Raw genomic sequence first — 17,340 nt, 5'->3', positions numbered from 1 at the left:
TTCGTTTTGGATGGCACTTACACAGAGTGCATTGATTTTGAATTAGAATGTAGAGATTAGGAATATGAATCTTCTGCCAAAAGCAGCTGTCCATTCTTCCTTGCAGGAACAATGATATTAAGGAACTAATATGATTTCACAGACCTTGTTGTCATATGCAGCTTGAATAAAGATCAATTAGATTATAGTTTTCATCTTCTTCTTCTATGTCTTCTTGTTCCTACTTCCTACCACTGTTGCAATGGATATGGATTGGATTTCAGACAATTATGATGGGCCGATGATGGAACTTTACTAGGCCCATGAAGCAAAATTACTACTGCACCCTTGTCAAAATAGAAGTATTTACGACTCTTCGTATAATGACGATCTCTTCGTGGCTCATATGTCAGCATAGCATTCCAATTTCCAAAGAAGCTTATTCCTAATTCCAGCTTACGCACTGGGGAGTGGGGACTGGTGAGGGGCCGAAACGACATCGTTGTCTTTTCGGTTTCCTCCTCGCGCGCTAGACTCGCGTGAGATCCCATCTCTGAGAAGCGATCCCACGTTTCATCGTAAGAGAAGAATCCCCAAATTTTGAAAAATCCAACAAAAAATTTGCCATCAATTTCGATAGATCTCCACAAAGCCGTACCGGAATTTCTCCAATCTCTGATAATATAAAGGTATCTCAAAAACTTCTTCTGTAATCTGATTATATCTATAGATTTCTTCTATGAGTTACTTGCATTGATGGTTTTTGAAAGCACTTATGTACTTGACCTTCTATCGAAAGAGAACTGTGTTTGAAATCGTATGTGATGTGATTCAGGTCGGAATTGTTAACATTTCTTGAGTTAAAAAGACTTTTTAATCCCATGATTTTACTAGCATCTGTTAGTTGTCAATATCAGTTTCATCTTTAATGTATCATTAAGGGAGCCTGTGGTGCCATTGAAGCTCATTTATACTGAGCAGAGCATGCTGCGTTACATCAGATACAATATGGGCTAATCACACAGCAAAATCTGAAAAAGGCCGTGAGTATACTTAATTGGGTATTGAAGAAAGAAATGTGCTAGTGAATTATGCAGTGATGATTGCTGTCTCGACTAGTTATGAGCTTCTGATCCCTAAAATCCTTCTCCTTATGGTTTCTCTGGGGCTAAAGGAGTCTTACCAAAGTGGGGGATGGTGATCTAGCAGTGTTTGACAAGCCATCTTGTTCATGAGTTTATTTGCGTTGTTATTTCTGTTTTGGTAGCAGCTGGCTTAAAACAAAATAGAGGTCTGACAAGCCATCTTGTGTTTGCCTGTTGAGTTTTAGAGCTAAGTTCTTTTGCTGGGTTTTTTACGAGTATTTGTGGTTGCAGTTCTGAGGAGAACTTCAATGTCGACAGAGATAGTTGATGTTAGTGAAATGCCAGATGGTAATGCAGAAGAGCCTCTAAAGTCTGAAAATCTATTATTTCAAATGAACCATGGAAGCAATGGAAACCTTGCCAAGGAAAATGGGTTCACTGACAGCCGTTTATTGTCAGAGGAGACTCATGAACAACTTCTGCAAACAGTTATGGAGCTAAAATTTCAGAATGAATTCTTCAAATCACAGTTTGCGGGCTTCAAAGATTCTCAATTAGAGAGTGGTGGGTCTCAACTACAAATAAAAGTAGCACATGAAAACAGTGAATCTGCAGAAGTTCGGGAACTCCACGAAATAATAGAATGTTTAAGAAAAGAACTTCATGAAGAAAAACTAACACGAGGTGCCGCAGAGGAGGCTTTGAGGCATCTTCGAGAGGCATATTCTGAGGCAGATGCCAAAGCCCAAGACCTGTCTACGAAGCTTGCTGAAGGTCAAATTTTATCTTTTATAGCTCAAATATTTCAGCACAGTTTTCTTAATTTTTTCTTCCTAACATGATTAATCATGAAAGTATCAAAACACATGCAAATTTTACTTTTTACAATTTTATTGTTCCCGTCTAAAAACTCTCTGCATATAGGAAACTAATTAACATAGTTTCATTTTAATGATTCACAGACACATGCACGTATTAATGAGGATACATGTCTTAGTTTTAGGGAGAACGTAGTTTTTACCAGGAATGAATTGCGAAGGAGATTTGATGTTGATGATGTGTCTTAGTTGCAAGGTGGTTGAATTACATTGATCGAGAAACTGTGTCTGCTAGTATATTTAAGCTGTACCTGAATGCATATGCCATTTCTTTCTGTAGCTAAACAGAAGTTGGATCAAGAAATAAAAGAGCGTGAGGAGAAATACGTGGAGCTTGATTCCAAATTTCAGAGACTTCACAAACGAGCAAAACAACGTATACAGGAGATTCAAAAGGTAATTTTTTTGTTAATCCCTTTTTTAAGTTTTGTACTTATAATATTGCAGCTTGCGTATAATTGTTCCTAGATCAGGATGTTATGGTGCAGATGGATTGGTATTCGATACTATACTCAGTGTTCCAATTGAACTTTTAGGTTAGTTGCGTGCTTATGAGTGGTCATGACTTTTTTATTAGACATAGACCAGTGTCAAAAGAACTTTTATGAAGTATGTGCTCACTAAGGATGGAACTCCATTGTGTTGGTAAACTGAAAATTTTTCAACATTTGTGTATGTTTAGTTAACTATTCTCACTTGTGTGGCTGAAAACACAGTTATCTACTATTGTTGACTTTGATCAGTTGTTATTAAGAAGAGGAACTTGCACTTTTAGTTGAAGGATCTACTTTGATTATTCACAGCTAAAATGCCCATGAGATGCTGAATGTATTAGTAGTTTAGTACTGCTATGCAAGAGTATATTTTTGGCCATTGGAAAATTTTCACTGATTAGAAATTGTCATTGACTAAAGCCAACAAAACTGAAAGATCTAAATCTGTGTACGTGAAATGAACACAGAGGTATACTAGTCATACATTTGTTTTAGTTTGTAATGCAAGCCAATCTTTTTCCCCCAAGCATTACGTGCATTTCTAGTTTCATTGAAGCAAAAAATTATTGCTCTTGCCTAGTTGCCTTTATTTGGAGAGTGTTAAATTAACTTGGGAAGTGCAAAAGTTTTGTTCTAGAAATTTACTTGTGCTCTTTCTTTCTACTCCATTTCTGTGTTGTAGAATTTTTATAAAGAAAGTGTGGGAAGCCATTCGAATCAAAACTAAATTCAGATTTTTCTTGGAGATTGTCATTTTCAGGAGAAAGATGATCTAGAAGCCAAGTTTCGTGATGTGAGCGAAACAGCCGATAGAACGTCATCCCAACAATTGACATTGCAGCAAGAGCTGGAACGCACACGGCAGCAAGCCAATGAAGCGTTAAAAGCAATGGACGCAGAGAGACAACAATTACGAAGTGCAAACAATAAGTAAAGAAATCATTACCCTTTTATATTACAATCTATTGGTGGTGCTTGATAAGGAAGTCTTGTGAGTGTAGTTGTGAGCTTCTGTGCATCTGAGCACATGTATATTTGATTAACACTTCATTGTTGATTTCATTTTTATTCATTGATTTGCCTATTCTTATTACAATCATGTGGGTGATTTGGAAGGAGAGAAACAAGTGAGTTTTCAACAAAAGAGATACCAAGTGTACGGGCTCCTGTAACAATCTAGTCCTGTAACAATCTAGTTGATGCCTTGTGCTTGGCCTCTTCTGTAGTTCCTTGATTGCCCCTTCTTGGTGTTTTATGGTCATTGAATTGTATAATATGTGGAATGGATGCCTTCTTTTATTTGAAAGCTTTTATTCACTGCTCATTTTCAATTTTTCATAGATGAATTGGATAAAATGTAAAGATGGCAAAGTTTCAGTATAAGATTCAGTTTCTTGTTTTGTCTTCTTTCTATAACAATGTCTTTGGCATCCAGACTTCGAGACAGCATTGAGGAATTGCGTCGCTCATTGCGACCAAAGGAGCAAGAACTTGAGTTGTTGCAACAGACAATTCTGGAGAAAGAACAGGTAAGATTGTTGCTCAACCCTGAAATTGCTCTACTAGATTTGGTGCTTGAATAAAATTTTTCATTCAAAAAAAAAGAAAAGAAATTGCTCTACTAGATCTTTCTAACACTCATGTACTATTTAGTTTATAATATTATCAGAATTCATAGAATATAAGAGAAGATAATGAACTATAACCAAAAGTTTTCTAGAAGGCTTCATGCTCTTAAAGCTTTATTGTTTTTTGGACTGACAACTCTCATGTACTCTTTTTGATTCATGGCTACAATTTAAAATGTGCGTGTTTTCTATTGTGGGCTGCATCTCATGCCTTATTTTTTTTTCCTGCCAGTTTTTGACTGCACTTTGCCAAAATTTAATGGAAAATTGCTTTCTAGAATCTTACTTTGGTAGATACAAGTATTTGATTTTGTTTTAAATTTGGTTATCTTGGGGCAGGGGAGGGGGGCTTCCATGTCATTCCTATGTTTTTTAGCCAATAATGGAAACAAATGAAGAATTTTGGAGCTTATGTTGACTTAATGTGCATTCTATTGTTCGCAACTGAGCTTTAGCACTTGATATATTATCATTCATGCTTTCTGTATTTCATAACCTTGATTTTGCAAGTATACATTGAAACTGCATGTTTTTGATAGCATTCTTTGACATAGTGCCATTTATATCTTTGCATTGGACTTTCATTGTATTTTTTGATCTTAAATATCTTCAGTACTCGTTTCAGTCAGTAATCTCTGCCAATGATTTCACTTTATTGTGTCTTAGATGTTGGAAGACATGCGAGGGTTGCTGCAGTCTGCGGATGAGAAGAGGCTAGCATCGCTATTTGAGCTCTCTGCTAAACATCAGAAGGTAAATATATTTCCAGCTATGCGATTTGTTTTCTTTCAATATGACAAAGGTTGTTTATCATTTTGCTATTGCTTGGCCTTTACATCTAGTTGTTTTCATCATCAGAATATAGACAACTTGGAAGCCCAACTTGCTGATGCATTGGCTGACAGGAATAAGGCCACTGAAACTATCTCATCGCTGCAGGTGAGATTTATGATGATCTGATTTCTTGATTGATGATTATAGGTACACATAATGTACGATTTAAATTTCGCTACTCTTTTTGCATATTTGTTTTAATGTATGCATACAATATAGTAACTTTGTTTTGCAGGTTTGTAGTTTCTTTTCTTTTCTTTTTTTCTAAAAAAATTGAAGGAAGAAAACATCAAGCAGTTGATCAGTGGTACATGTGTTTGACAAATTTGTTCCTGTTAGTTTTTCACCTCAAAAACATCGTGTATCAGACAGATCTGGCTGGTTGCTGCAGATGTTTCCAATCGGTGAATTTAAATTGATCTTATGAATATATTTTTCCAGGTTCTAGTTGCAGAGAAAGAGTCGAAGATTGCAGAGGTGGAAGCAGGTTCAAGTGGTGAGGCAGCACGGCTTAGAGTTGCTGTGGAAGCTGTAAAAGGAGAGCTTGCTCACATAAAGCACGAGCATGTATGAACCGAACTCTTAAATGAGTTCATTGATTTCATTAAGAAGCTGAAAGACGTGAACATTTATTTCCTATATGATTAATTGCCAGTTTTGTTAGTTTACACAATACGACAGCTTTCTCTCTATTACTCTATTGAGCTGAATTCCCGTAGTAAATTTCGTGAAATCTTAGTAAATCAGAGAGAGTAATTTTATTCTCCAGTTGTCTTTACACACATTATGAAACTGCTCTCGTCTTGAATATGACATGGATGTGCTTTTGATCAACAGCTGCGAGTCAGCACTTTTGAAGAGGTCAATATTTGCACATGTAACTTTTATTCAAGTAACAATGACCAATGTTTTGTTGTTCTAATTTTATTGTGTTTCACTATATCTTGCCATAGTCAGTGTTGCTCCTTTTCTAGTTTGTCATTCATCGAAACAAGAGCCAGATTTTTGGTCCCTAATTGTTCTTTTGGGAGGCTACCCATTGCAATGAAATAGAAAAACTTGCATTTTTTTACCCTTCATCTACTCTTCCAATAAAAAAAGATTATTTCTTCTAATCCATAATGGGTGTCATGCATTAAGGAGAAAGAGAAAGATAGCTGGGAAGCTGCCTCACAAGCACTCAAAGCAAAATTGGAAATTGCTGAGAGTAATTGCATCCGTGCTGAAATTGAGGCTGCTAAGATGAGAAGTAAATATACATCCTTTTCAACTTTCCCTTTCATCCTTTGTGTCTTGAATGAAAATCAATCTTTATCTTTTGTATTTGCAGGTCAGCTGGAATTGGAAGTATCAGTTAAAGCCCAGGTTCTAAATACAAGAGATGCTGAACTATTGGCCGCCAAAGAGGAGGTGACATATGATCGGTCACCTTTCTTTATGGTTTCAATTAAGATGAAAAAAAAACGACATCATTTGTATCGTCCATAAAATAGATTGTGAATTCTAATCTATTTAGATCTGGTGCCTATGCTCATCTCTTTCAAAAATTTCCCTGTAGATCAAGCATCTTGAAAGTGAATTTTCTTCATATAAGGTTCGTGCTCATGCACTTCTTCAGAAAAAGGATGCAGAGCTAGCTGCAGCCAAGGACTCTGAACAAGTTAAAGCTCTAGAGGACGCCCTTAGAGTATGTTCTTTTAATTTTACTTGTTAATTTGATGGTCAAGCTAGTACAATTAAAAGATATCTGATTTCCTTCTGCTGACAACATTGATTTGTCCTGTAGGAGGCTGAAAAGGAGTTGGAATTTGCATCAGCAGAGAAAGATAAAACTCTTCAAGATCTTGGGGAAGCTTTGTCTAATTGTGAAAAAGAACTTGCAGAAAGGTAATTTGATAGTTAATACTATCATTAACTGCTTTCTTCATTCAGGTGGATAGCTGCATCATGAAGGCCTTTGCTTGACAGTTGTGGTGTTGTTTTGGCTAAGAACATGTAATTGTGCCAATTAGTCAATTACCCTCTCACTGGGCTCTAAACAATGAAAGAGTTTCAAGCATTCCTACAACAATTGAATGAAAATTCGAAGGTTGAAAGGCCGTAAATTGCCAAGACAACTAGCTGATGAAATTCCCATTATGCAGGTTAACTTTTAGTTCAGGGAAACTTTGAAAAGCTGAAATGGTGGCATTTATTTCGAAACATTCAAGGAAAAGGTTGAAGGATGAAGCCACTGTATCTTTTTATTAGTTTTGTTATGTCTAGTTGCCATATCTCCCTCATAAAGGGCTGCGTTGTGAGTGACATAACTGACATAACCTAAAGCCTCTAAAACCAACACAGATAGAGAATGGGTCCCTTCTATGAGTATGAAACTACTTGTAAATTTGTTTGACACTTGATAATTTTAGTCATATATTTAACAAAAAGAATATTCATGGTGCAGAAGTTCATTGAATGCGAAGAAAAGTGGCACTAGCATAAAGTTTATTGCATTTGTTGGTCAACTTAACTAACATGTTGATGTTTTGGAGCCCCCATTAGGGCTACCTAATACTGAGTTTGCTTTCTTATTTTTACCAGTTTCTGCTTATTTTATAACACGTGTTAAAATAAGAAGAAACTTTATACAATTTTAAACTCAATCTAAATCTAGCTTGTTGAGTTAATTACTCCTAGAAACAATATAATATCATTCCATTTATTTTTTTAATTATTCTCAACCAACGTGCTCAAACTTTACTCTTTCCAGAGATGTAGCTCTTGACATTGCCAATGAACGGATCAAGAGCACGGAAACAAAGCTGTATTCTCTTGGTACTCAACATGAGTTGGAGAAAGAAGCATGGGAAATGAACCTCCAAAATGTGGAAGAATTGTGGCGATGTAATAACCCAGCTTGTTGCAATAATTATTTATATCATTTTTCCTTATTGTGTTTTTTTAATCATACAATTCTCATTCATTGGGTTGTCTTTTTTGTTGTTGTTGCAGTCAGATGTGAGGCATTGAAGGCTGAAAGTGAAGCATCCTCTGGGCAAGAACTACAAAGAGAAATAGAAGAGCTTAGGTTGCAGTATAAAAGATTGAAGGTACCTTGAACTTCTGTCTTTGTCCTTTTTTGCTTCAATAACAGTAATACTAGTGTTAACGGTTAGTCAATTTTGTTATGCATAGGAAGAGGATGATTCATTTCGTGATCTTGCTGATAGAATGATTGAGGAGAAGGATAAAGAAATCTCTAGGCTGTTGGATGATAATAAAAGTCTTCAACTATCCCTGCAATCAAGGCCTTTGGTAAACTTTCTTCTTTAGAGGAACATATATATGTAATCCTGGCCTAATGCTCAAATCTTTCTTATAAAGTGGTTTTTCAGTATTGCAATCCATTGCCTGACAATGTGTTAATTTCAGGCTGATCAAAATAACAATTTTGAGTCAGGTATTCAGACATTTCTCATACTACTTGCTATTATCTACTTCAGTTAGGAGTTGACATTTCTCTAACTTAGTGACTAATTGTTCCAATATGGGTGGGAGTGGCTCTATTTATAACCCATTCCTTTTTTGATCTGGCAGTGTCAGGCATGCAAAAACAGGACGTTGAAAACTTTACCGCCTCTGCTGCAGACCAACAGATTCTGGTACAATCTAAATTTGTAGCCTGAATTACCATATCATGTATTGGTTCGTTTGTCGATTATGGGGAAGTACAAGCAAAAGTGTTTAGTAAAAATGACTTGATGAGAGAGCTTTTTGAATCAGGGTATAGGTTTGGCCACGTGAGAAGACATGATGATATAAACTAAAAATAACCCGAATTTACTTTCTTTTTTTTTTATTGCTACCATCATTGGTAGCAATGATGGTAACGATTTCCCACTCCTTTGAAGTTGAGGCTGTTTACCATTGCTGCTTGTACTTTTGCCTATAGGAAAGTTTTTCTTCCGTAGTGTTGCATTGCAAGTGAAATGTTGGTGAAGTAGTCGTTGAAGTGTTCTTTTGATATCTTTGTTTTAAAATTTCAGCTTTTGGCAAGGCAACAAGCTCAGCGGGAAGAAGAGCTAGTACAGTCACAGAGGCACATTTTAGCGCTTCAGGTATGTTGAGCCCAATTCTAGATTTTGCTTCTATGCTGCAGCTTCTTATATTCATTTCAATTCAGGAGGAAATCGAGGAGCTTGAACATGAAAATCGTCTACATAGTCAACAGGTACCTATTCACTGCATATTGCAGTAATGTCTTCTACTGTATAAGTCAGGTTTTTTTTTCCTTTTATTTCATGACTGATACGAATTCTGGGATGTTATGAGTGCAGGAAGCTATGTTGAAGGCTGAGCTTCGGAATACGGAAAGAATGCAGAAGAGGGAAGGGGTAGATATGACATATCTTAAAAATGTTATCTTGAAGCTTCTTGAAACAGGTACCTATGTGGAAATATAATAGACTGTTGCAATTAAAAGAAAACAGAATGCTCTTCAACTCTCTTACTTTGATTGTTGTATCATCTGAACATAATGTTTGCGAATTCTGGTGGTTTTAATCTATCCTCTTAATTTTTAATTCTTTTTTTATAGGTGAAGTGGAGGCTCTTCTACCAGTAATTGCTATGCTTCTTCAATTTAGCCCAGAGGAGGTAATATTCTCCTTTCTGTTTAATTCTCCATTTAAGGTGTCTGAAATTAGCCATGGCAAGTTGATGCCACCATGATGTTTTAGATTGTGCCTAGTGCTTGGAGATAAGGGCCTAGTTTTCCATGTGTCCTGCCCATGTGATATTATCCTTAGAGGAAAGGAGTAATGGACTTCTGGAAAGCATACTCATCAGTTAACTGGAGGGACAAGTAGGAAATGGCTCATCTGCTGACAACAGGAAGGTTGTTTGTCTTCAGGACATGTTCCTTTGTACAGTGGGCTGTTCTCCTTTTGACTTCTGTATTGATATGGCTGCATTATGAAAGCAACTCGCATGAAGTGTTACAAGTTGTTCCTAATAGCATCTCACCACATTATACCTCTGGCGACCATGCCTCTCAAGTTTTAACATGTTCCATAATAGAAATTCAAATGCACAGGAGCGATGCCGCTGAGTATCAAGATTTCCTGAGGCTTTGATTTTGGCTTTAATTAGCCTCCCCAGTCACTTGTGTTTTAATTACTGAATCTAAATTGCAAATGCAGATGCAGAAGTGTCAACAAGCTTATCGAGCATTGGCTGATGTTCCTCCAAGCCCAGCAAGCAATGCATCAGGATCTCTTTTCTCGAGATTCTCATTTTCCTAATGGCAGAAAAAAGGATGGCTACGACACCTGACGCAACAATGTGTCATTACAGGTTTTGTTATATAAGATCTTGTAACAATTTTTTTTTCGATTGAACTGTTCTTTGTAAAGTACAATTACGGCGGATAAATAGAGAATGATAGGTAGATGAGGAGGAAGAGCATCCGAGATTTGTTTGGTTATTCATTCTGGAAGAACTGATGGGATGAAAGAAGCGGGCCATTGAAAAGCATATTCAGAGATGAGTAGGCAAGAGAATTATTTGGGTTGTGACGTTGTGGGCTAATATGTACGGATGTTCATTAACTACTCTATTTGGTTATGATTTATCTTCTAATTCTGATAATTTAATAGTTAAATACTTGCAGGAGGCGAAAAAAAAAATTAGTATTCTTATTCAGTCAATCAATCGATGCTTGTCGTTTTGGTTTCTTTTTCTTTTTTTTTTTTTTTTTTTTTTTTTTTGACGCTCATCAATCCTTTATAATGTTTTCAACTTTTCATGGTGAGGTGGTGGATTCACTGTGGGCTCTGGATATGTGGGTTCTGTAATTCATTTAAAATTGTAGAGTCTACAATTTGAATTTAATGATTAAGAATGTGTGTCACATCATACTACTTGTTTGTTTTTTCATTTTTTAAAATTTGCTCGATTTTTTCTGGACAATTGGATCTGAATCGTAAACTCTAAGCAATTGTGGATACTATTTGTTTGTTTTTTCATTTTTTAAAATTTGCTTGATTTTTCCCCCCACAATTCGATCTGAGTTGTAGGCTGTAAGCAATTGTGGATGACCTAAATCCAGCCTCATATGGGTTGGTGGGAGTTGCTCAATATCATAGACTCTTTGCTTGGCCTCATATGGGTTGGTGCCAAAAGTAAGGATACTAAAATAAATGAACGATGTATTTTGTCATGATCAGATGGTATGGTTGGAGACACCCACATAAGAATTAAATAGTTGCAAAATTCCTAGAAAGTGAGTTTCCGATCCTTATTATTCATTTCAATTTTCACCATGAATCTGGCAAAATTTATTAACTTACACAAACAATGAACTAAATGAAGGAAAGAGCAAGACAAGAATCAACCATTCTAAAACTTCTACTCCAGCCGAAAACACCATACCCAAAACCATTTGATGAAGGAGGATTCTGAATGAATCAAGCATGCCTTGCTTGGAAATCCTTCATGAAAGCAACCAACTTTTCAACACCAGCCAAAGGCATTGCATTGTATATGGAGGCTCTCATCCCTCCAACTGACCTATGCCCCTTGAGCTGCACCATATTCTCCTTAGCAGCTTCCTTGATAAATTCAGCCTCCAATTCAGACTTCTCCAGTGTAAATGGCACATTCATCAATGACCTCACAGACTTCTCCACAGGGCACCTGTAAAACCCTTTACTCTCATCAATGGCATTGTATAGCAACTCAGCTTTCTTCTTGTTCTTCTTCTCAATCTCCGCCAGTCCTCCTTGCTCCAATAGATCCTCAAACACCAATCCACTAATGTAAATTGGCCAACAAGGAGGAGTATTGTACAATGAGTTGTTATCAGCCTGGACCTTGTAATCCAACATCACAGGAGTGATCTCTTGCGCATTCCCAATCAAGTCCTTCCTGATTATCACAATTGTGACCCCAGCTGGTGCTACGTTCTTCTGAGCCCCTGCATAGATAATCCCAAATTTTGAGACATCAACAGGCTTTGAACAGAAATTTGAGGACATATCAGCAATCAAGATCCCTGTTGCATTTCTGGGTGTTGGGTAGTCCATGAACTCAACTCCATGAATAGTCTCATTGGCGCATATATGCAAATACTTGGCGTCTGGGTTCTGATTCAGAGTATCAAAATCTGGTATCTTTGTGTACTTGTCTGTTTTTCCGGACCAAATCACATTTGGCTTACAGTACTTCTGAGCCTCCTGCAATGCCTTGTCCCCCCACGACCCGGTTACAAGATAATCAACCGGGTCATCGGCTTTGCAGAGATTCAGAGGGATCATGGCGAACTGAGTAGTGCCACCGCCCTGCAAGAACAAAACGGCGTAGTTCTCAGGTATGTCGAGAAGGGTACGTAGATCAGCTTCGGCCTTCTCAATTATTGACTTGAATTCCTTCCCTCTGTGGCTCATCTCCATCACGCTCATACCGGATCCCCGCCAGTTGATGAGCTCCGATTGGGCCTTCTTGAGGACGTTTAGGGGCAAATTAGCCGGACCGGCAGCGAAGTTGAAGACGCGATGTGTCTCCTCCATGGCTGTGGGATTCGAGAGGGCTAGAAAGTTTAGAAAGAGCGAGAGTAGGGTTGGCCCTCAGTGCAGGGTTTGGTTTGGTTTGGTTGGCAGTTGGCAGTGTCAGTAGTCATGGGTAGTGTACCAATTTAAAGCTGCCTGGACGCTGGATATTCCGTATCCTCTGTAGCAAGGGGTTGGTGAATAGTATAGCCAACACGGCGTCGTTTTATTCAGGGTCGGTAAAAGTGCAATTTTTAGTTTGCCAATTTAAGAATCACAACTCACAATGGGTTTTGAGAAGTAAAAAAAGAAAATGACAATTTTTGTTGATCTTTGCTCTAATCCCATTTTTTATTAGTATTTAGGGACATTAGTATTTTTTGGGAAGTAAAAAAACAAAATGACAATTTTTGTTCATCTTTCCTCTAATCCCATTTTTTATTAGTATTTTTGATGACAATTTTTGTTCATCTTTGCTCTTATCCCATTTTTTATTAGTATTTAGGGATATTAGTATTTTTTGGGAAGTAAAAAAAGAAAACGACAACTTTTGTTTACCTTTCCTCTTATCCCATTTTTTATTAGTATTTAGGGATGACAACTAGTCGGATGGAGTGGGGATCACAGCTGCCCTGCACCTCTATTTTTATGTCACGTTCTCATTCCAGCCCGCTCATCGACATAATTTTATCATCCTACTCTGCGGGCTCTCGTCCCAATAATCAACATAACATTAATATACCAAATCAACTTGTATAATGCAAAATAATCTAATAAACATTCAAATAACTTAAGGGGATTATTAATTTAATTTAATGTTTAGGGTTTTAATAACATAAAGTTAATTATATGTTTAAATTAATAAATTTGTTTTTGGTCGATTTGACTTAGGTTTTAATAACAAATCAAGTTAATATATATGCTTTTACATTTGAATATGTCTCTAAATTATAAAATGTACTCCAGAAAATTTAGGTGTATTTATATATAAATTTAAAATATTATTAGTCCGGACAGATCACTTGCAAGGCGGGTTATGGGACTGGTGGGAAGTAAATTTGTCCTCGTCTCGCATGCAGGTTGAATTTCATTGCCTCGTCCCCACCTCGTTCCAAAGTCGGATAGGGGAAAACTCGTGCAAGTCGGGGTGGGGCCTTCACCCTTAGGATTGAGGTGGGTCGGGTAAGAATTTTCATTCCTATTAGTAATAGCAGTGGGGGTGGGGTCTGAAATAGTGGGCCCCACTATTAATTTTGCAGAGCGATTGTTATGTAATGAAGCGGATTTATTAACATTAATTTTCACTCTTCCACCCAATCTTCTATAGTTTACATTTTGTTTTGGGTTTAACTCATCTTCTCCTCCAAGCTACAATCCTAATCATTTAGGGTCGGTGAAGTGCAATTTTTAGTTGCCAATTTAAGCGTCACAACTCACACAATGGGTTTTGGGAAGTAAAAAAAGAAATATGACAACTTTTATTGACCTTTGCTCTTATCCAGATATTAGTATTTAGGGATGACAACGAGCTGGATGGAATGGGGATCACAACTGTCCTGCACCTCTATTTGTATGTCACGTTCTCATTCCTCTATTTGTAGGGATAAAACTCGTGCAAGTCCTGGGGCCTTCACCCTTAGGATTGGGGTGAATTTTGCGAGAGGGATTGTTATGTAATAAAGCATACTTATTAACATTAATTTGACTCTTCCACCCAATCTTCTGTAGTTTACATTTTGTTTTGGGTTTAATCATTCAATTTGTGAAACACTAATAGGGAAGAGAGTCAAGAGACAAATCTGAGGAATAAATTTTATTCTCTCTTCTTCAATGAATATTATGTTCATCAATTAGAACATTGAATTTATTTCTAAAGAAAATTGAAAGGTTGAAGCCTATGAATACAACAACACCAATGTTGCAGCAGGCCTAAACAATTAACAAGAATAAAAATTATCAACTTGCAATTGCAACCCAAGTTGCTAATGTTATTCTGTGAACCCAAATCAGATGAAGTTAGTAGAGATTCTCTTGTATAGTTATAGTTGGGTCTCTAACAAGAAACCTGCTGGTTCACATTTTGCAGTATATCCAAACTTAGATGTGCAGTATTTTCTATGTACTCCAGTGAGTCTTCCTGTAGATGCCTTTTGGTGGAAACCCACCATCAATCTTGAACATTCTCTGCAAACACACAACACACAACACACAAATATTTAATAAAAAAGACATCAAAAGAAGATACCGAGATGAATAAGTATGGAGAATTAAGGTAAAAATATATGAGGTACCCACAAGAGTTGTTCTTCTGAGTAGTTACTATGCCACTCAGAGGTTCTACTCCATTGCTTGAAGCCATATAGAGTACACTGAGCAGTATACACAGCAGCAGCAGCTAACAAAGAAAATGGGAACTTGAGCATTTCGTATTCGACCAGCGCAATCTCGATCAAGAAGGAGGATAGCATCTCTAGCTGTTGAAAATTCAGGTAACAATATAAACAAACAATCTCAGAACGGAGAGATATTGCTCATAATAGGCGCATCATATGCTTAATTAAAATTCTCTGTTCCCTAACCTTCTTGTCAGACTCAGCAGCCTTAAGGAATCTTTGCATGAAGACAAATGGAGTTGGCAGTGACACGTTGAATTGCAGTGTTCTTAGCATCAATTTCTCCTGAAGGTTTTGAAAGAAATTTATGTTCAATGCATGATTTTTTTTAAAAAAAATTCTGAATAGTTTTTCAAAGAAGGAAAAGGCACCATTTCAAGAACTTCTTCTCTAGTGTAAGCTTTATCTGATATATGAATCAAATCTCCCACTATAGGAACAGAAACTTCCTCATATTTGCAAGCTAAGAGCATTGCAACCAAACCCACCAACTGAAGTTTCTTTCTGACCACTGATTGCTGGGATAAAAATCTGTCAATGAGATTTATGGTAAGAAACAATGTCTCATTCATGAGGTCGAACTTGTCGTGAACCTGTTGATTTAAAAAGAAGCAAATTTAGTAGATTGTTCAGAATCTAGCGCGCGCACACAGAGATATATAATTGAGATTCAACAGGGAAACACATCACAATGTACCTCAATAAGCCAGTCAATCAATATAGCTCTCATCTTCTCATTAATGTCAAATTGTTGCTCCATATATTCTGGTGAGACACAGCTGAATCTCTGCACAAATTGAGGTGAAAATATGACTTTCCTTAGCAAGTACAAATGAATAAATTTATCCCAAAAACATATTTGAGGAAGAAAAGCATGGCAAACTAAGCCTTGTTGAAAATCTGAAACTGATAGTATTTATATTTTTAAATCTCGTTTCGCGATAGTATACAAATGAAACCATTTAAATAATATATCAAATGTGCAAAGAAAGTTCTAAGAGAAGAAGATTCTTGCTTGGGTTAAGTTTAAAATGTTGTTCGAATTTAAAAAAAAATTAAGACCTCTATGAATCTAAAGAAAATATTTCAGGAAAAGCATACACATTCACAGCTGAAATCAATAAGAGGAAAGTACAATATGTTTTAAACAAAAAAAAGTTCCGAATTAGTCAATTACCTCCATTTTCCTGTAGAATGCATACATATCTTCAACATAATCCACAACTGCCAATGGATTCATGGCATCACGGCCATCAATATCCAAAATGGGTTCTGGTTCTTGAAATATATCCTCCATCTCAACTTCCTCCATCTCATCAATTGTTGCGTCAGGCCTTTCTTCTTCTGACTGTTCCAAGAACATTGGCTCTGGAAGGTCATTGTTGTTAGTACTAGGAGCGTCATTATCTATAAATATGCATTCTCCAAACCCATTTGTTTTTGGATCTGATGTCTTTAGCTTCTTAGTGATCTCCTGTAAAAAACGTGGCCTCAGAAAGTCAGAAATCAACTCTCCAAGAGTCGAATCAAAAAAATTCACTGAGAGAGAGAGAGTAGCCGAACCTGGGGAAGAGGTTTTTGACTGCTTACCAACTGTGCTGCGAACTTCCTGTGACAGAAAATCAAAGACGTCGAATCAGAATTTGATTTATTAAATTTCAGAGAAGATAAATATGAATTTGGTTGCTGAGAAACTGAGATCTCAAATCTCATGTGTTAAAATTAGAAAAATGTTCTTAGCTTTCCCCACATTGTCTTACAACCAACCAAACAACATTAAAGGCAAACTGAGGGGGAAAAAAAGGGTAATAGGTCGATGGACTGGATCTAGCTGCTTCTTATCATCAGAGACTCAATGTTTTCAAGGTTGAGAAAACAAATAGGAATCACTTGACCCAACCATAAAGGGAAAGATCAAATATACATGATGAACATTAATTCAAGAGAACTTACTGATCTGACAATCCTCTCTTGTTAACAACGCAAGGGTATGCTTGTACACCCACTATATTCTGATTAATTAAACTCAACGCTCTTCTGGCCTGCCTACCATCCTCCTGCCCGAACTTTCTGCTACCCATCTCTAATCCTCCTAAAATTTTCAAAAAAGAAAAAGAAAAGAAAAGAAAAAGGGGGTCAGAATCCTGGGTTTCATCATCTACATCATCAAGAGCTCAATTAAGTTTAGTGGAATCAAACTGATTATCAAGGTAGATATATGCAAACCTGGATGAACATTTGTGGGTTTGGCGATAGTAGGATTGTCGGTGTCATTAGACAAAACCATTTTTCGCACATCCGAGGAGAGAAGGGCAATCCCAGAAAATTGTGAAACTTTGAAGAAGCCTAGATCTACTCCGTCTGAATCTAGGAGGAGGGAGTGATAAACTGATAATAGAGTGGGAGGAGTAATAATAATAAAGGAAGGAGAAGGTCAGAAGGGGACTTGGGGTTGCTTTTACTTTTCTTTTTTTTCTTTTTTTAAAAAAAAAGCAACGGCTACTAAAATATGACCGTTGG

General features: G+C 36.8%; 2 protein-coding genes and 1 pseudogene across 2 annotated transcripts; 1 reads left to right on the top strand and 2 right to left on the bottom strand.

The window, feature by feature from the left end:
* The first annotated feature begins 416 nt into the window (after positions 1–416).
* On the top strand, positions 417–10,588 carry LOC120015272 (protein GRIP). The gene is made up of 22 exons (XM_038867620.1): positions 417–668; positions 1,356–1,838; positions 2,223–2,338; positions 3,197–3,366; positions 3,872–3,965; positions 4,731–4,817; positions 4,923–5,003; positions 5,340–5,465; positions 6,039–6,147; positions 6,229–6,308; positions 6,457–6,585; positions 6,685–6,785; positions 7,651–7,784; positions 7,893–7,990; positions 8,076–8,195; positions 8,313–8,340; positions 8,478–8,542; positions 8,927–8,998; positions 9,064–9,111; positions 9,218–9,323; positions 9,478–9,536; positions 10,082–10,588. The coding sequence occupies exons 2-22, from the start codon at positions 1,373–1,375 to the stop codon at positions 10,181–10,183; spliced, it is 2,391 nt and encodes a 796-aa protein (XP_038723548.1). The 5' UTR covers positions 417–668; positions 1,356–1,372; the 3' UTR covers positions 10,184–10,588.
* Positions 10,589–11,145: 557 nt separating this feature from the next.
* On the bottom strand, positions 11,146–12,561 carry LOC120014445 (phosphoserine aminotransferase 2, chloroplastic-like). The gene has a single exon (XM_038866400.1). The coding sequence runs from the start codon at positions 12,446–12,448 to the stop codon at positions 11,348–11,350; it is 1,101 nt and encodes a 366-aa protein (XP_038722328.1). The 5' UTR covers positions 12,449–12,561; the 3' UTR covers positions 11,146–11,347.
* Positions 12,562–14,227: 1,666 nt separating this feature from the next.
* Positions 14,228–17,244, bottom strand: LOC120014733 (annotated as a pseudogene).
* Positions 17,245–17,340: the final 96 nt, after the last annotated feature.

Source organism: Tripterygium wilfordii, chromosome 14, assembly GCF_013401445.1.
Source record: "Tripterygium wilfordii isolate XIE 37 chromosome 14, ASM1340144v1, whole genome shotgun sequence".
Taxonomy (NCBI): domain Eukaryota; kingdom Viridiplantae; phylum Streptophyta; class Magnoliopsida; order Celastrales; family Celastraceae; genus Tripterygium; species Tripterygium wilfordii.
Note: the sequence above shows the minus strand (reverse complement) of the source record. Positions and strands in the feature narration are given on the sequence as shown.

Bases quoted from the DNA above. Each gene is read 5' to 3' on its own strand.
- LOC120015272 (XM_038867620.1), top strand. From the start codon at position 1,373: ATGTCGACAGAGATAGTTGATGTTAGTGAAATGCCAGATGGTAATGCA. The intron at 5,004-5,339 runs GTGAGATTTATG...ATATTTTTCCAG, and splicing joins AAACTATCTCATCGCTGCAG to GTTCTAGTTGCAGAGAAAGA. The intron at 6,586-6,684 runs GTATGTTCTTTT...TTTGTCCTGTAG, and splicing joins CTCTAGAGGACGCCCTTAGA to GAGGCTGAAAAGGAGTTGGA.
- LOC120014445 (XM_038866400.1), bottom strand. From the start codon at position 12,448: ATGGAGGAGACACATCGCGTCTTCAACTTCGCTGCCGGTCCGGCTAAT.